This window comes from Eutrema salsugineum, unplaced genomic scaffold (assembly GCF_000478725.1).
Source record: "Eutrema salsugineum unplaced genomic scaffold, Eutsalg1_0 scaffold_9, whole genome shotgun sequence".
NCBI classification, from domain to species: domain Eukaryota; kingdom Viridiplantae; phylum Streptophyta; class Magnoliopsida; order Brassicales; family Brassicaceae; genus Eutrema; species Eutrema salsugineum.
Window position 1 is genome coordinate 7,973,838 of NW_006256342.1, and position 19,361 is coordinate 7,993,198.

At 40.5% G+C, this 19,361-nt stretch overlaps 3 protein-coding genes across 3 annotated transcripts; 1 reads left to right on the top strand and 2 right to left on the bottom strand.

Moving 5' to 3' along the window:
- Positions 1 to 353: 353 nt before the first annotated feature.
- On the bottom strand, positions 354 to 1,731 carry LOC112085179. The gene is made up of 5 exons (XM_024154218.1): positions 1,685 to 1,731; positions 1,546 to 1,596; positions 1,268 to 1,467; positions 1,148 to 1,223; positions 354 to 687 (listed from the first exon to the last, which is right to left on the bottom strand). Exons 1-5 carry the CDS (start codon positions 1,729 to 1,731, stop codon positions 354 to 356), a joined length of 708 nt encoding a protein of 235 aa, XP_024009986.1.
- An 861-nt stretch (positions 1,732 to 2,592) lies between these two features.
- Positions 2,593 to 3,027, bottom strand: LOC18008778. Its single transcript, XM_006391284.1, has one exon. The coding sequence runs from the start codon at positions 3,025 to 3,027 to the stop codon at positions 2,593 to 2,595; it is 435 nt and encodes a 144-aa protein (XP_006391346.1).
- A 5,284-nt stretch (positions 3,028 to 8,311) lies between these two features.
- On the top strand, positions 8,312 to 11,414 carry LOC18008400 (uncharacterized oxidoreductase At4g09670). Its single transcript, XM_006391285.2, has 3 exons — positions 8,312 to 8,791; positions 9,370 to 9,664; positions 10,967 to 11,414. The coding sequence occupies exons 1-3, from the start codon at positions 8,327 to 8,329 to the stop codon at positions 11,290 to 11,292; spliced, it is 1,086 nt and encodes a 361-aa protein (XP_006391347.1). The 5' UTR covers positions 8,312 to 8,326; the 3' UTR covers positions 11,293 to 11,414.
- The last annotated feature ends 7,947 nt before the right edge of the window (positions 11,415 to 19,361 follow it).

The following is a 19,361-nucleotide window of genomic DNA, read 5'->3' on the forward strand; positions in this document are numbered from 1 at the left end:
AGATTAAGGAGAAATAGAAGAGGCAAAAGAATCAAGCAACTTCTGAGAAAGTGGAGGCAGGCGAGTGCTCCTTCTTCTCTCGGCAAGCGGCGGCGGCACCCTTCTCCGGCGGCGGCGGCTTCCCTCCTCGGCGGCGGCGGCGTGCAGCTTCTCCTTCTCTCTCTCACTTTCTTTTCTTTGGGGACTAGGGTAATTAGAGGCAGAATGAGGCTTATTAACTCCTAATTCCCTATTTATATTAGGGTTTCTGGAGTGGGCCTGGATTTGCTGGACTTCCTCTAATTGGGTTGGGATGTTACAATCTGGTTACTGAGAAAATCGATAAATATTAATAGGATTCACATACATGTTTATCAATTATCAAACACAGCTTCATAGCAATTGATAGCTATAATCCCAATATGACAGATGATAGATATTGTAATCAGACCGAGACCAAAGACTTGCGAGATTCGGTGATATATGAAGTACGAGGCTGTTAAAAGTCCAATTAGTTGGGCGTAGCTTCTGCACATCACATGTTCTGACAGTGAGATGTCACGAAATTCGAAATGAAAGTAAACTAGGAAGAGTATGAAGAAATATAATAAGCTCTTGATGATTTTGATATGGTAATGTGCAATCAACGCAAGATTGGCTCCCAATATTATCTCATACATGGTTCGACCAAACTCCTTCGATCCCCACCTATATCCACAGATTAGACAACTAAATAACGGGTTTGAATGGAATGCAAGTTTTCTCATATTTTTTCAAAACGCTATTCCACATATATATATATTCGCTTTGATCTGTTAACCACTTTAATTGGAAAAAAAATCCGGATATATGTAATTCTACAGAGCAAATTAAATATGAAAATCTAATATCCTTTAAAAATAAAGCAAATCCAAAATACTAAAAAGTACATCCAATAAGTATATATTGTATATAAATTGTATAGGTAATATTATAAGTAATATATATATATATAAGTTTTATAAATGTATGATCATCAAGTTAACTATTATAAAATACAAATTAAGATGAAAATATTATTTTTAATGAAATTATTGTCCAATAAAATTTAAATTTATACTATTTTGTTAAATGAAAAAAAAAATTAGTCTATTTGTGAATTTTGATATAGACTATTTTCATGACTTACCAACGAATCTGAGATATATGTTCAGCTGGAATATCATCAAGCAAATGCTCATCGTCTAGGCTTGTGGTGAAGTAAGCTACATTATTGTCCATTCTTCTTGGTAAAAAAAAAAACAAAGACAAAGAACAACCAGACAATATACGAAGAATAATATGCCCATATAGCGACATAATTGATCATCACTCAGTTCAAAGACCAAAGAGAGGATAATAAAACTGCCAAACGCATGGCTCAATCGTCCGAACATCTTGTGGACGACGAAGCAGATCAAGTCTCGATCATTTGTCCATCTCCAAGCGAGAAAAAGTTCACAGATTCCACAAACAAAGTACGAGACGAAGGGTGGTGAGAATATCAACTCGATCACTGTATGGTTATATATGTTCACTGCCATAATAACTCCTGTGATCAGCTCATGCATGCTTCGAGAATAGTTGCCTGATTCCCACCTAAACAAAATACAAAATCAATCGTATATTCTTTTAAATTACTCAAGATATATTATCTGAATTAATATTATAACAAAATCTCACGTACCATAGGAGCCAATGTGGAGGAAACTCTCTAGCTTCGTTAATATCCATCTCTTCGTCGGTTCGTCCTCACGATACTTTTCTCTCCCACTTTTTTTTTTTCTTCTTTTTGATTTGTTTTGCGAAAGTGAAAGAGAAAATAAAATCGCACCTACATATTTATAGCTAATTAGTCTTGTTATACTTTCATAAAACATTATTTTTTTGTTTTAATAAAAAAATCTATCAGTAATCTTATCTTTTTATATTTAGAAAATACACTCTTTGTATTTTGGTATAGATTTGAATGGTGGCTTACTTTTAGATATTTCTCTAAAAGGTCTTGTGGATTTTTTTTAATGAAGATTTTCTCTATAAATACATAATTTCCTCTAAAAGCTAATAAATTTAAACTTCAACAAATTAATTTTACATTAAATGTATCCTTTGATTTTATCTATTCATATTTATGCATTCAGACAGTGAGTAAGAATTACAAAGTGTGATGATTAAATTTTGGTGGAGTAATTGTGAAGTGGAGAATAAAAATATCATTGGTATAGCTTGGAAGTTTCAGAGATTTATAAAAGTGACAATATAATTAGCCTAGTTTAGCTAAGCAAATTAGTCGAATGTAAAATCAACCTCCAATTTCATATAACATAAAATCATAATGTTCTACGTACAAACTCTAGTTTCTTCACATTTCACAACATGCAAAATTCTCAGTAAAACCAATTACAAAAAAAAAAAGAAAAGAAAAGAAACCTAAACCCTAAACCTTCGAATCTTTTTGAGCAGTTAATATCAAAATATGCTTTTGAATGAAATCAAGAATCATCCTCGTCGCAATCTTTGAATCTTTTCTAACTCCATTGATTGTCATAATCATCAAAGCTAAACGTGGCATTTCGTACTCAGGCCCGCGAAACGTCAAAGCTTCTCGACACAAGATATGATTCTCGAGAGGGGTTTGGAATCAAGATCGGAGATTTCTTGTTGGACAAGGCAAGAGTTGAGAAGTTCTTTGATGTCATGCAACGCCTCTGTTTTCAATCTGATTCTTGAATCTTCGAGATCGATGAGAAGTGAGTCGAGGAGCGAGAGGGAATGGGATCGAACCATCGTCTTCGACTCCGGGAATCTGTAAACTTGGAGGAGTTTCACGGCTAAGAGATTCGGGAAATGTTTTTTGAAGGATTTGTAGAGAAGATCCGAAGATTGGTCCTCTGTTTCTTTCGCGAAACCGAGAGTCGTGACGAGTTTGGTGATTTCTGTGACGTCATGTGTTGCGAGGATCTCTTTGGCTTTTCGAGCGACGTAGAGAGGGGATGTTGTGAGGGAAGGAGGGTAGGAGGAAGAAGCCATGTTCCCGGATTTTCCCGAGAAAATGAGAGAAACTTAGACGAAACTCGGATTTTCCCGAGAAAATGTTGTTCTGTGAGAGAAGGCTAAGTCAAGAGAAGAGAGTTGATGATTTTTTAAGAATATAGACTGCGTATATGACTAAATTACAGCGTTAGCAGAATTGTGTTATGGTATATCAAGGATATAATGTGCTAAGAACTTGTTTATAAAGAACTTCTCTTCTTTATTAGATTTAGAAACTTCTCAAAACTAAACCTCTTATCTTAGTCTTAAGGAACATCTCTCCTTAGACTCTGTTTATATAGATATTAGCTTCTCCTAATTCTATATAACAAAGGAAATATAAAACCTTATCTAGATATTAAACTATATCTAAAACATTATTAAATAAATCCTTATGTTTATTTCTTAGACAACTTTCTAAGGAGATAACTTCCTAAACAAGTTAGGAATTATCCAACATTCTCCCCCTTAATTCCAACTTGAACTTCAGGTGAGAATATGTCTTCTACTCCAAGCAAACTCCTCATTTCTTTGAACTTGACTCTCGCCAAGGCTTTAGTAAGGATGTCTGCCTTTTGTTGCGTTCCTGGAATGTGTTGCACTTCGATCTGATCATTCTCCACACACTCTCGGATGAAATGATACCTAGAAAGAATGTGTTTGCTTCTTCCATGAAACACATGATTCTTTGTAAGGGCTATGGCTGACTTGTTATCAACTCTAAGTATGACTTTGCTGGAGTCGATACTTAGTATTTCTTTTAACAACTCTTGAAGCCATATTGCCTGTTTTGCTGCCTCTGTAGCTGCCATGAATTCTGCTTCACATGAAGATAGGCGACGGTGGATAGCTTCTGAGATGTCCAAGTAACTGGTGATGCACCGAGATAGAAGACGTGTCCTGCAGTACTCCTTCCATCATCGACATCAATGTTGTGACTACTGTCACTGTACCCAGTAATCCTTCTTGTTCCATCTCTCTTAAAGTCCAATCCCAAGTTTGTTGTTCCTCTTACATACCTTAGAATTCGCTTGATAGCCTGTCCATGAGATTCTCTAGGACTCTGCATATAGCGACTTAAAACCCCTACTGAGAATGCTAAGTCGGGTCTCGTGTGAAGAAGGTACCTCAAGCACCCTATTGTTCTTATATATCGTGTAGCATCGATTTCTGCTTCGTTTTCAGTTTTTGAAATCTTCAAGTTTGCCTCCATTGGAACATGAGACAGATTGCATGCCTCCATCTTGGTATCAACTAGTATTCCCTGAGCGTATCCTTCTTGTTTTATTTTTATTCCATCTGCTCCTTGAATTACTTCTATACCAAGATAGTATCTTAACTTCCCAAGGTCGGACATCTCAAACCTTGTTGACATATCTTCTTTGAATTGTTTGATAACCTTCAATGATGTTCCAGTAACAAACAAGTCATCAACATATATCGCCACAATGAGAGTGTCTTCCTTGTTCGTCTTAAGGTATACCGATGGTTCTTTTAAGCACTTCTTAAAGCCCATCCCTTTTAAGACCTGATCAAGCTTGATGTTCCAAGCTCTAGGTGCTTGTCGCAGGCCATATAGTGCCTTATGAAGTCTGTACACAAGATCTTCTTCTCCTTTCTTCACAAAGCCTTCTGGTTGACATACATGGACTATTTCATTGAGATCTCCATTCAAGAAGGCTGTCTTGACGTCTAAGTGATGTATTTCCCATCCTCTTGCTGCTGCTAGGGCTATTAAAAGTCGTATAGTTTCGATTCTTGCCACAGGGGCAAATACTTCGTCGAAATCTACACCTTGTTGTTGCACATACCCTTTTGCCACAAGTCTGGCTTTATACTTGTTCACTGAGCCATCCGCATTCCTTTTGATCTTGTAGATCCACTTTAGTCCGATAGGTTTAACTCCTTTTGGCCTTTTGACAAGCTCCCATGTTTTATTTTTTTGAAATAGAATCCATCTCGGCTTTCATAGCATCGATCCACTCTTGTAATTGCTCTGCTTCTTGAAAAGTTTCTGGTTCTCCATCTATGGTGAAAAGCAATCTCTCACTTTCTTCTTCTGCAAGCATTACAAAGTCATCTAAGTACCCAGGCTTTCTTATTACTCGGCCGGATCTTGTTGTAGCTGGCTGTGGTCCTATTTCTTGTTGCACTTGTTGTCCACCATGTTCTTCTTCCTCTTCTTGAATCGGTAGTTCTTGCTCTTGTTGATCATGATGATTTAGGTTCGATTTCTTCTTCTACCGAATTTCCTTGAGGAAGCCTGAACATTCCTGGTTCACCATTGGTTTCTTTAATCTTTGGTGACCAGTCCCAACCCCTTGTTTCATCGAAGATAACATCCCTACTAACCAATACTCTCCCTGCCTCTGGATCAAGTAGCCTGTAGGCCTTAGAACCCGGCTCAGTTCCTAGGTTTACTACACATCTTGACCTCTCATCTAGCTTCTTTAGATGTGGCGTTGTGATTTTAGCATAAGCGATACATCCAAAAACCTTTAAGTGCTCAATGTTTGGTTTCTTGGAGGTAAAGCTTTCATATGGAGTTTGATTCTTTAGGGCTTTTGTTGGGATTCTGTTGATGAGGTAGGTTGAGTGTCGAACGGCTTCTCCCCATAAGTGATTTGGAACTTTCATTGCGATGAGTAAGCTCCTTGTCATCTCCATAAGCGTCCGATTCCTTCTCTCCACCACACCATTCTGCTGTGGTGTGTATGGTGCCGTTAAGTGTCTTCTTATTCCATTCTCTTCACAGAACAGATTAAACTCAGAAGATGTAAACTCTCCTCCTCTATCGGTGTGAAAGGTTTTTATGGACAAACCTGTTTGCTTTTCAACACCTTCTTTAAACCTTTTGAACCGATCAAATGCTTCTCTTTTTTCCTTCATCAATATAGACCACATGAATCTTGAGAAATCATCGATAAGTACAAAGATATATCGATTGTTTGCTGGTGTTGGTGGTGATATAGGCCCGCACAAGTCACCATGGATCAGCTCTAATGCTTGTGTTGCTCGATACATTGTCTTTGTTGGGAATGACCTTCTTGTTTGTTTCCCTACTAGACATGTATCACACACTCTTTTCTCTTGCTGAAACCGTGGTAACCCTGTGACCAGATCATTGTCGACCATGTTCTTGAGTACTCCAAAGTTCACATGACCCAGCCGTGCATGCCAAGTCCAACCAGTGTCATCGTCTTGTGCTTGAAGACACTTAGGAACCAGTATTTCCATTGGAGTTTTGTACAGACGGTTTGGTGATCTTTTGACTCTGACAAGTAACCTTCCTTGAGGATCACTTAGTGTTAGTGAATCTCCTTTCATATTCACTTCACACCCATTCTCTGTTGCTTGTCCTAAGCTCAAAATATTATGCTTCAAACTCGGGATAAAGTAAATTTCTTTGAGAGCCTTCTTTTCACCTGTCTTGCTCACAAAGGTAATTGTACCTTTTCCCATTATATCAACATATGAGCCGTCACCAAACTTTACTTGTCCTTTTATACGCTCGTTTAGGCTGGAGAAGAATCCTCTGTTTCCCGTCATATGGTTGCTTGCACCATTATCTAGGAACCATATGCTCTTATTTTCTTCACCGGTATCATAGTTGTTTGGGTTTATCTTGTCCTCGTTCAGAAACACGACCTCGTGAACATATAATGCCTCGGCTTCTTCCGTTTCATTAAGGTTGTCTCTTGGTTTTTATTTTTCTTTTCTGGACAAGTTGATGCGAAGTGACCAGGTTTGTCGCATATCCAACAGATGACTTTCGACCTGTCCTTCTTTTGTTTCTGATTCGATTCTCCAGGTGCTCCTCCTTGGTTTTGGCTATTTGATCTCCCTCGACCTCTTCCTCTGCCTCCACCACCTCTGCTCTTTCCACGAGAACCTCCATAACCTCCACGGTTATTCTGATCAGAGTTAGCCCACATTAGCTTGCCTTGATCTTCCTTTTGAGCTTCTTCTCCTATTCGCTCTTCGTATGCTTTTATCCTCCCAACTATCTCTTCAAAACTTGTTGCGTTTAAGTCTAGAACTTGTTCTAGAGAAGCCACGATCTGGATAAACTTGTTTCGGGGAAGAGCTTTCAGGAATTTCTTTACTAGCACTGATTCTTCAATGGTTTTTCCTAATAAGGCTGACTTAGAAGCCAAACCTGAGATTTTTCCTGAAAAATCATCTACAGAATCAGTGTTGCTCATTGTCAGCTTGTCAAACTCAGCCATCAATGTCTGTTGCCTTGCTTCTTTCACTCGATCTGCTCCTAGATGTTGCGACTTGACTGCATCCCAGACTCCTTTTGATGTAGTTTGCTCACCTAGCTAAAGTATAAGCGATTCGGGTATAGATTGAAACAGCAGGGCTATCGCGATGTCATTCTTCTTTGCATCCGTAGACCCTGGTTCGATCGTGTCCCATACTTCGTATACTCTTAACATAACTGTCATCCTCATCGTCCAAACTGTGTAGTTTGTTGATGTGAGCATAGGACATTGGATCGCTGCTGATCCGATATCCTTTGGACGTGGTTGGACCAACTCGTCTCCCATCGTCGTGTTGCTTGTGATCTTCGTTTAGGTAATCCCTTAGGCTTCGTCTTTGCTCTGCTACCAATTCAAGGATATAATGTGCTAAGAACTTGTTTATAAAGAACTTCTCTTCTTTATTAGATTTAGAAACTTCTCAAAACTAAACCTCTTATTTTAGTCTTAAGGAACATCTCTCCTTAGACTCTGTTTATATAGATATTAGCTTCTCCTAATTCTATATAACAAAGGAAATATAAAACCTTATCTAGATATTAAACTATATCTAAAACATTATTAAATAAATCCTTATGTTTATCTCTTAGACAACTTTCTAAGGAGATAACTTCCTAAACAAGTTAGGAATTATCCAACAGTATAGTGCATTATAAGTTCCAGAAATTACTCTTTTAACCTTGTTCGTTTACAGAGGGAGATGGTCTAACAGAAATAGTGTTCTGCTATATTTTCTTTTTTTTTTGTCGCGTGTTCTGCTATATTTTTAATTCTTTGAAAGGTAGGTAAAATCCAGATAAAAAAAAAAAAGAAAGGGTAGGTAAAATAACCGACTTGAACCGAACTGAGATTTACTAATCCTAACCCGAACCGAGACCAACTTTAATTTGAATGGCATATAAATCGAAGAAGATAATTCAAAATCCTTACAAAGGCTCACGATTCGCCACGTGGCAATACCTTCAAATCTCATCACTTTCATTAGAAAGGAGTCTGGAGTAAAAGATTTCTGCAACAAAAAAAAAAGAAAAATGGGAGACAATACGGTGCGTTTTGGCCTTCTCGGATGCATTAGATTCGCGTCAAAATTCGTCAGAACAGTAACCCAATCCTCTAACGCCGTCATTATCGCCATCAGCGATCCGTCACTAGAAATCGCGAATACATTCGCCGCCGCAAACAATTTATCGCCGGAGACCGTCACGGTGTACGGAAGCTACGACGAGCTACTCAACGATCCACGCGTTGACGCTGTTTACTTGACGATGCCGGTGACGCAGCGAGGGAAGTGGGCGGTGACGGCGGCGGAGAAGAAAAAACATCTTCTGGTCGAGAAACCGCCGGCTCAGAACGCGGCGGAGATTGATAAGATCGTGGAGGCGTGTGAATCTAACGACGTGCAGTTTATGGACGGTGCGATTTGGTTGCATCATCAACGGACGGTCAAGATTAGAGAAACGATGTTTGATTCTGGATTACTTGGAGACGTTCGCCACGTAAGCTTTGCATTTTAAATTTAATATTGCAAAATACTCCATAGTATCTGTTACTTTCCTAATTGCTCCCATTTTTAAGTTAGAACAATTCAAATAACCTATATTTTCCGAATTGTGAATTGCAATTCATTAATATACAATTTTTTTTAATCTATTCAATTAAATCGAATTGAAATTCATTCCAAACAGTATCGAACGAATGATCCGACTGAAATCTGAATTTTGTGCAGCTAAAATGAATTAACCGAAATTCATTTAAGAAAATTCTTATATTCAATAAATGTATATACAGAAAAATATATGTGAATAGAATCGAATTTATATTATTAATCCAAAACAGAATCAAAGCTTTTTAAACCGAACCAAACTAAATGGAATGCCTCGGCCTAAAATCAAACCATGTGTGTTGTGTCCCATTTAAGTATAAGGCAGATTATTGAATCCATTTTAGTATAACGCAGATTATTAAATCCATTTCATGAGTATATATGTTAGTATCAATTATACACTGTTTCACTAATCACTAGCCCCTAAAGCATATCAAACTTAATCTGAAAATGTGTTAATAAATTTTGCAGATGTACAGTACGATGACGACTCTAGTACCGGAGCAAGTACTAGAGAGACTAACCAAAGAAGCGTTTGGATCGGCCGGAGCCATTGGAGAGCTTGGTTGGTACCCTATAGGCGCAGCTCTCTGGGCTATGTCTTACCAAATGCCGATTTCTGTTAAGGCTCTTCCTTCCTCAGTCGCCACAAACTCGGTTGGGACGATCTTGTCCTGCTCTGCCTCTCTTCAGTTCGGTTCAACCGCAAACGCAATCATCTACTGCTCTTTTCTCTCTCAACTTTCGACTGACTTGGCTATCTCAGGTTCTTGGGAATGTCTTTATTGGTGAAATAGAAATACTAATTACTAATAGTCCAATCCGAAATAAACCGAACTGAATTTTAAAAAACTGTTAGAAAACCAAATAACTCTTAGTTTGGTTATATACCGAACCAAACCCGAACTTTTAAGAATCTATTATATTAAAACAGAAGCACATTTAGTATTTGCTTCCAAACACTCCTAAAATTTTTTTAAAAATATTTTGAGAAACAGTTTTGAAATTATCCTAAATTATTGTAATATTATTTAAAAACATATTTTCTTTTATATATAAAAAATCTGAAAATTAGATATGAATTTAGATAACTAAAGATTTCCTTAAATATAGGTCATATTTAATTTAAAATTCAAACTATTTTTGTAATTAAATTTAATTCTAAAAATTGATATTAATTTAAATTATTTTATACTTCTTTAATTATACGTCAGATTTAATTTAACATTTGAAAATTTAAATAATATTTTTAGAAATACAAATATGATTAAGAAAATACCTTATTGTATTTTTTAATCATATTCAATCAGAGTAAAATTTTACATATTAAAAACTAATAAATATTAATATTATATGGTAATTTGATAGGGTGAATTAGGTTTTTTTAATAATTGCAGTCTTATATTCAAAACATGCAAGATATTAAGATAAATATTATTTCAAAATTAGTAAATAATTATATAATATAGTAATATGACAGATATATTAGAATTATGATTTAATAACTACAGTTTTTCGGATTAATAGAATGAGTAAGTTAAAAATATATTTTATAATAACGGTTTTTTTCGATTAATAGAATGATCGGGTTAGAATTATATTTTTATGATCATGGTCATAATATAGTAGAAAAAATTAAAAATAAATTATATCTAAACACAAAAATAAATTTTTGTCATTTATTAAAAAATTATACCTATAAAGAAAACATAAATAACATTATAAATTTTGATTAAAAAAACTTTCTGTGCGGATGCACGGGGTAAAATCTAGTTTTTGCATTAGAGATAATATTCCTATAATATTTCTAAATCATGATTAAGATAAAGTTTGGTGTTAAATTAAGACTTTATATATTTTTGTATAATATGACCTCACTTGAAATGAAACTCCATTAATTATTATTATTTTTTTTTTGCTCTATTAATTATTAGAAGCAACATTTAAAGTATAATGTAGAAATTTTAGAATCCATACACATAAAATCCTAAAACAATCATATCAAATCTCAAATCTTATATATTATCAAACCTAGATAATTAAGATGATTGAATTTTTGTATGCTCAGGATCAAAAGGGTCGATTCAGATGAATGACTATGTGATCCCCTACAAGGAGGACACAGCTTGGTTCGAGTACACAAGTGGCGCTAAGTTCGTGGACATGCACATTGGTTGGAACATGAAGCCGGAGAAAGTTACCGTGGACTGCGGCGGAACCGAGGAGTCGCAAGAGGCAATGCTGCTGAGAGAGTTCGTGAGGCTTGTCCAAGGAATCAAGCGGGGCGAGTCAGAGGCTGATCGGAGGTGGCCAGAGATCAGTAGGAAGACGCAGTTGGTGATTGATGCTGTGAAGAAATCTGTTGACCTTTGTTGTGAAGTGGTTTATCTGTAAATCATGTTGACATATTCGGTTTGTTAGGCTATAATATTAGTATTACTGAATACTGATACATGTACTTGTTATGGTAGATAACTTTTATAAGTTGAAGTTTATTTACTTCGTGATTTTTGAGACATCCCGACCCGCCCTCCTTTAGGGACCAGGCGCGGACCGGCGATATCAATCCTAACTCCCCCCAACCGCCTCTTCCAGTGAGCCCAATACCCTCTCTAGGCACGTGGGCCCAACGTCCTCTCTCTAGACCCATTGGCCCAACGCCTTCTCTAGGCCCGTTAGCCCACCACTGTCCGACGGTCGAGAGTCGTTAGTTCGAAAAGCTCGTAAGACTTGTCTACTGTCTCTGCAATCACCACATGATCTTTTCCCATGCTTTGTCCTCACTCGCATGGTACCGCAGAGAACTTCCCGGTAAGTCACCCATCCTGAGACTACTCCAGCATCAGCACGCTTAACTCTGGAGTTCTCTCAGCACACTTGACCGGAAAAGATAAGTGCACTTTGTTGACATAGGTAGCCAAATCAATTCTTATAAGCCTTTCCGACTACCCGAAAATCGGGATGTTACAATTCTTATGACATCCCGACCCGTCCTCCCTTTGGGAACCAGACGCGGACCGGCGATATCAATCCTAACTCCCCCCAACCGCCCCTCCCAATGAGCCCAACGTCCTCTCTAGGCACGTGGGCCCAACGTCCTCTCTTTAGGCCCGTTGGCCCACCACTGTCCGACAGTCGGGAGTCGTTAGTCCGGAAGGCTCGTAAAACTTGTCTACTGTCCCTGCAATCACCACATGATCTTTTCCCGTGCTTTGTCCTCACTCACACGGTACCGCAGAGTACTTCCCGGTAGGTCACCCATCCTGAGACTACTCCAGCATCAGCACGCTTAACTCTGGAGTTCTCTCAGCACACTTGACCGGAAAAGATAAGTGCACTTTGATGACATAGGTAGACAAATCAATTCTTATAAGCCTTTCCGACTACCTGGAAATCGGGATATTACAATTCTCCCTGACTTCCAAGGAATTCGTCCCTGATTTCTCCCTTTACCCCCACAGTGCTTGTACCAGGATCGTTCACCCTGTTACGGTGTGAGGCCACATGCCCGATTCCTTGGAATTCTCCCCAAATGTTTTTTTTGGGATTTTACTCAAATTGCATCATACCTTAAACTCCTTTTCTTTCACATTTCTGTCTATCACTCTGCGTTCTAAACCTTTAGCCTTCAACTCCTTCTTGGCGCCATGCGTTACATGATTTCCTTCTTGTTCTTTCCTCTTAGCCATCATTCCTCCTAGTGCCATGGTTCATTTCTAATTCCCCTTCTGATTTTATTTCTAGTCCCACTTCTGATTTCGTTTTTTTTGCTCTTCCTTCTAAACTCATTTCTATTTCCTTCTTATTTAATTTCTGATTTCCTTCTTGTCTTTTTCTTCTTAACCTCTTCCTTTCTAGTGCCATAGTTCCTTGTGGTTCCATTCCTAATCTCCTTATGAATTTTATTCCTTTTGATTCTATTTTCGATTTTCCTTATGGATCCATTTCATTTCTTGCTTCCATTTCCTGATCTCATTCCTGACTTCTTTCTCTTTCTGCGACCAAGCTCCTCTCCTCCCTTGTGCATTTATTTCTCTTGGTCTTTAGCTTTCGAATTTCCTTTCAGAAACTTCTCCCTAGGAATCGGGGACGAATCCCCTTGAAGGGGGGGGGGAAGATTGTAACACCCCGACCCGCCGGGTCGGTTGTTACTAAAAATCAATTTCCGGTTTACTTAAATTAAACCATCTTTCTTAATTAAGCCCACTTTTAATATTTTATTAATCTTTTTTTAACTTTTTGCGAGCCCATTAAGCCCAACCTAAACTAAGTTAACCTAAATATAAATACCTCTCTAATCTTTCATTCTCTATTTTGGAAAACTCTAGCCACATTCTCCTCTTCTCTTCTCTTTCTCTCAGCCACGCCATCCTCCTTCTCTCTCTCTCTCTCACCGTGGCTCTCTCCCTCTATCTCTCTCTCTTTCTCTTCCTCTCTCCCTTGGCCGCTGCTCTCTCCTCTCCCATCAGATTCGCTCCCTCTTTCTTCTCTCTTAAACCCTAGCTGCCACCGTCTCCTTCCATGACGTTTTTCCGGCGAACCGTGTGGATCCACGAGACGAGCTACCTATCAATCTGTAGCCCCGAGTGTCATCTTTCTAAGAAGACCGAGTTCATCTGAATCAAAGATCTGTGCCAGGAGATATGGCTGTTTCCGTGTCGGGTGTCCAGATCTGCTTTGTTGCTAAGGTGAGGATTAGATTTAGGGTCTTCTTCTTATTCTTTTTTCTTCTTCTGGTGTGTGGAGTCTAGATCTAATGAGCCTAGGATGTTTCTTTGTGCATCTAACTGGATCCATGTGTGAATCTAATGAAATGATATATGATCTCATTAGAGGAAGAACCAGCATATTTGATTGTTCACCCTGATGTGTGGTTAGTAATTGGTAGTGTAGCTAGATCAGGTGTTCATCTCGGTGGTGATGTGCCGAGGTATGGACTTGTTTGCTGGACTATTGCTGTCTGTGTGACCAAAGCAGTAGTTCAACGGTGGGGGAAGGTACGCCGATCCTTCCGGAGTCTATATGACTGGAAGCCTGTCTGTGTGACCTGGCAATGTTAAACCTGTCTGTGTGACCTGGTGCCTGTCTTTGTGACCTGGCGATGTAGAGCCTGTCTGTGTGACCTGGCAATGTTGGAGACATCACAATTGCTTGCTAGTCGTTTGTGCATCGCTAAGATGCTTGTGTGTTGCTTGTTGGATTTACTCTTGACATGCTGGTTGGAAATAAATGAGTGGGAAGGGAGCCTGGTCTGGTTCTCACTGAGTAATCCCCATTACTCACCCCTCTTCTTCTCTTGTCTTATCAGGTGTAGGTGAAAGATCCGCCTAAGTCTATGTTGTTGATTGTTACCTGGGCATTTTCGATCCTGGCAGACCTGAGGTTCACCATCTGGACCAAACCAGGCGTCTGACCGAATGCGGTTAGATGGCCAACCTAACATGCCCGATTTCTCCGGTTTTCTTAGGAAGCCTGGGATAGGGATGTTACAATTTTAATCGGCACATGTTTGCACAAACAAGAACAAAAAATATAGGCGCATGTTAATCCATACGGCGCATGATTTTGTATGGAAAGGAAGATTTGGGCATTCTTATGCTTTTGTATGGTAAGGAAAAAGATGCGTGTTATACCTAGAGTAAATGTAATACTCGGATTTTTGAAAAATAATGATGCATGACTAGTGGCGGAGCTAAAATAATTTTTTACGGGGTCAATATTAATATAATCATATTAATATTAAATCTGAAGTCAATATAAACACTCGAGTTTATATAATTCATGAAATATAAACAAAAATGAATATCTACAAAAAAATTATAGATTTCACTGGATCAACTGACCACCCTCACCGTTAAGTAGCTCCGCCATTGTGCATGACAATATGAATAAAACTTGACATCATGGATAAAGCTTATAAGAATTGATATTAATATCACCAAAGTACACTTATCTTTTTTTGTAACATACCGGGAGAATTCCATAGTTTAACATACCTAACTAAGAAAATTTTAAAATAGATAACATAATGTGAAATGATTCCTAACACTATATGAGTCAAAAAAATATCTTGTTGTGATTTGCAGGATCAATAAATAACAAGTTTTTTAAAAATTTCAAAGTAATGGATCGTTAAGGCTTATGGAAAATGGCGGTTAAGGGTTTACAAGAAAATTGGCAAAATAGGAGTTTCGGAGAAACAAAGCAAAGTGAAAAAGAAATTGACAAACTAAACTACTGACTGTTGTATGTGGGCTGAGCACAGCCCCCTTTTAGTAACTTCGATCAAGCTCATTAGCTGGTTGATAAAGCCCAACGGAATCGAAAGTGGATAAGGGCCCAATCGCCAAGCTGACACGAGGTTGTTTAAGAGACGAGCTTCACAAGTTGAAGGAGCAGCTCGCCACGTCGACGCAGGTAGAACAGCTCGCCACATCGACGTAGGCGAAACAGCTCGCCACGTCGACGTAGGTGAAACAGCTTGCCAGCACAACACTTAGATAGACGGTCGGTCAGGTCTATCTGCCCCGCCATCCAATCTACTCTGACTGAATTGTAACCTAATTTGAACACTATAAATAGCCCTGTAACTTCATTTATTACGGGATCCGTAATCTGAAATAAAGACTAAATACTTGATACTTGCGAACATTAACTCTCACCTCGCTTAAATCATATCGAGCTCACCTCTATCTAAACAAGAATCTCCGAGCTCTCTTTAATAACATTTATCGAATTGACATCGTGTGCGGATACTAATCAGCAATTGGCGCCCACCGTGGGGCAAAGAGATTTCTTTCTACGCAAAGAGGGGCTCAATAATGTCAGGAATTCAAGCCAACGAAACGATCAGTCTGCCTACATCGACTACTGCCGAGGAGGGGCTCAACGTATCACCAGCTAACAACCAAGAGACCTCGAATAGGCGATCACCAACGTTGAATCCCGTGGAAAACACAACCTTACACCCAGAGGTGCAGGATGTAAACCGAAGCGCACCGGCCCCCGCCGATGTCACAGCATTATTCACAACAATGATGGCTCGAATGAAAGAGTTGAATCATCAAACAAGTGTTCGCCTGAACGAACTAGCTGCAGCACAACTCTCTTGTCAAGACCAAGTCAACGTGTTGCACTCGTCAGAGACTCAAGCGCCGGAAAGACGAGCGCAAGAAGTTCAGCGCGTGCATCGTGCCTTATTCGGAGACTCTCCCGCACCGCCGATGACAGAAAATCACCCAACCTCGAACTGAGGCGAAATAAATATCGGAGCTCCTGAACACGAAATGCGTCAACTTCGAATTAGAAACCCCCAGCAAGATGAAGAGATGAACGAAATGAAGGCAAAACTGCGAGCCATGACCTCGCTAGTACATCAAGCTACCAGCTCGGCACCTGAGATCGATCGTGTGCTGAAAGAAAGCCTAAGCACCCCGTTTACAACCCGAATCACTGATTTCCCGATAAGAAATCAGGTGAAGTTCAACCTCCCGACGTATACGGGCAACTCGGACCCAAGCCAATATATGACCGCGTTCAGCATTCAAATGGGCCGAGCACGATTCACCTCCGAAGAGAAAGATGCGGGTTTCTGCCAGCTGTTTGTCGAAAATCTCAGTGGCGCGACTCTCATCTGGTTCTCTAAGTTAAAAGCAAACTCAATCGACAGTTACCAAGCATTGTCGATTGCCTTCCTCAAAAGGTACATGATGTACGTCCAAGGCGCAGTGTCCAGCGCCGATCTCTTCTAAATCAAACAGGGCGAAAAAGAATCCCTTCGATCTTTTATTGGCAGATTCAATGCGATAGTTTCTCGTGCACCGTGAGTGACGAGACATCGATCTCGGCCCTTCGAAATGCTCTCCAAATTGACACGAAGTTTCGGGACAGCCTCAATTTCAGCTCCCCTCAAACTCTCGAAGATGCGCTTCACCGCGCCACCTTGTATATCGAAGACGAGGAAGAGAAGACGACGGTACCCACCGAGCAGCTTCTGCCTCTTCCCCCAACGAGCGAGCAAGCCAACAACGACCTCAGAAAGAGAGATCGGGGTAACCAACCTCGAGGCGACACTCCTCCGGCATCTTGAAAAAAGGTGTTCATGATTATGGGAGGCTTATCAACATGCAATGATTCCGTTCGATCGATAAAAAAGTACGGCCGGCAGGTCATGTTTGCACAAAAATAGCGAGTAAAAGGTCCCAAGGCTACTGAAAGCGATGCGATCGCGTTCTCCGAGGCCGACACGGAGGGAGTCGACATGCCACACAACGACCCGCTTGTGATCGAGCTGCGGGTAGCAAATTGCGAGGTGTCGCGGATATTGGTTGATACAGGAAGCTTAGTAGACCTGATTTTCAAAGAGACTCTCGATAAGATGGAACTGGCAAACCATCATCTCAAGTCCTCAGTTAAGCCACTCACCAGATTTGATGGAGATACGGTCTACTCGATCGGAACGATTAGACTCCCGGTTTACGCAGCGAAGACAACCCGCCTCGTCAAATTTGTCGGCATCGACAAACCTGCCATCTATAACGTAATTCTGGGAACACCCTGGCTACAATCCATGAAGGTGGTGCCATCAACCTATCATCAATGCCTCAAGTTCTCAGCGTTCGGGGTAAAAACTATTCGGGGATCCCAAGAGATGTCGAGACTCTGCTTCGCGGCCGAACACAAACTCCGATTCAAATCCATGGTTCCAGCCAAGGCGTGCCTCACGATCTTACCCGCAACTCAAGTCGATTTACCATCTCATGAAGGACCCAAGCAAGACCTCGTCGTACAAGTAAACATCGACGAAAGCGATCCCGAACGATGCGTAGGAATCAGAGCCGACCTAAAAGAAGAGATCATTGTTGAGCTCGTCAGACTCCTTCACCGAAATGCATCGACGTTCGCCTGGTCGGTACGCGATATGCCTGGGATCGATCCCGCGATAACAAGTCACGAGCTCAATATCGACCCTACATTTAAGCCGATCAAGCAAAAAAGGAGAAAGTTAGGTCCGGAAAAGGCCCAAGCTGTCAATGATGAACTCGAGCGTTTGTCGAAGGCTGGCTCAATCGTCGAGGTTAAATATCCGGAGTGGTTAGCAAACCCAAATGTTGTCAAAAAGGCGTGCCCTAAGGATAGTTTCCCCTTGCCACATATAGATCGAATCGTCGAGGCGACTGCAAGGAACGAGCTCTTGTCATTCATGGATGCCTTCTCCGGCTATAATCAGATCACGATGCTTCCCGAAGATTGCGAAAATACGTCCTTCATCACTGACCGAGGGACCTACTGTTATAAGGTGATGCCATTCGGCTTGAAAAACGCGGGCGCGACATACCAACGACTAGTTAACCACATGTTTGCTGACCTGTTGGGACGAACGATGGAGGTTTACATCGACGATATGCTGGTAAAGTCACTTACCGCCGGTGATCACATTGGTCATCTACAGGCCTGCTTCACTGTCTTGAATCAATATCAAATGAAGCTCAATCCGACTAAGTGCACCTTCGGAGTTACATCCGGCGAATTCCTAGGCTACATCGTCACTAAACGAGGAATCGAGGCAAACCCGAAGCAGATCGACGCCCTAATCATCCTCCCATCACCTCGCAATACTCGTGAGGTCGAACGCCTTACCGGCCGGATTGCGGCACTCAACCAATTCATCTCACGTTCTACAGATAAATGTCTTCCGTTCTATCAACTCCTCCGAGGCAATAAACATTTCGAGTGGGATAACAAGTGCAAGGAGGCATTCCAGCAACTGAAGGAATACCTCGCAAGCCCACCAATTTTAGCAAAACCTGAAACGGGCGAAACCTTTTACCTCTTCATCGCGTTATCGAGCTCGGCAGTGAGCGGAGTCTTAGTCAAGGAGGATCGAGGCGAGCAGAATACCAATTTTCTACGTCAGTAAAACTCTGGACGACGCAGAAAAACGTTATCCAACATTGGAGAAACTCGCACTCGCGGTCATCATGTCCGCCAGAAAGCTACGACCCTACTTCCAATCTCACTCAATCGTCGTCTTGACAAATCAGCAACTTCGAACAATACTACACAGCCCGAGCCAGTCAGGTCGCATGGCGAAGTGGGCTGTCGAGCTGACGGAGTATGACATTGAATATCACAATAAGACAAGCGCCAAATCGCAGGTCCTCGCGGATTTTCTGGTAGAGCTTCCCCCGGAGTTAATCCAGACCGACCTCCCTGACAAGAAGTGGTCTTTATACGTCGACGGATCTTCCTCGTCCCGAGGTGCAGGTATTGGCATCTAATTAAGAATCCCCGACAAAAGAGATATTGGAGCAATCGTTCCGGCACGAATTTCCAGCCTCCAATAATGAAGCAGAGTACGAGGCTCTACTTACGAGACTTCGTCTAGCCCAAGGGATCGGAGTTAAGAAAATCGAAGCTTTCTGCGACTCCCAGTCGTTGCTAGCCAATACAGCAGCGACTAC

Coding starts and splice junctions, on each gene's coding strand:
- LOC18008400 (XM_006391285.2), top strand. CDS start 8,327: ATGGGAGACAATACGGTGCGTTTTGGCCTTCTCGGATGCATTAGATTC. Junction 8,792..9,369: donor TACTTGGAGACGTTCGCCAC/GTAAGCTTTGCA, acceptor TAAATTTTGCAG/ATGTACAGTACGATGACGAC. Junction 9,665..10,966: donor GACTGACTTGGCTATCTCAG/GTTCTTGGGAAT, acceptor TTGTATGCTCAG/GATCAAAAGGGTCGATTCAG.
- LOC18008778 (XM_006391284.1), bottom strand. CDS start 3,027: ATGGCTTCTTCCTCCTACCCTCCTTCCCTCACAACATCCCCTCTCTAC.
- LOC112085179 (XM_024154218.1), bottom strand. CDS start 1,731: ATGGATATTAACGAAGCTAGAGAGTTTCCTCCACATTGGCTCCTATG. Junction 1,597..1,684: donor CCTCCACATTGGCTCCTATG/GTACGTGAGATT, acceptor TATTTTGTTTAG/GTGGGAATCAGGCAACTATT. Junction 1,468..1,545: donor CATGAGCTGATCACAGGAGT/TATTATGGCAGT, acceptor GTACTTTGTTTG/TGGAATCTGTGAACTTTTTC.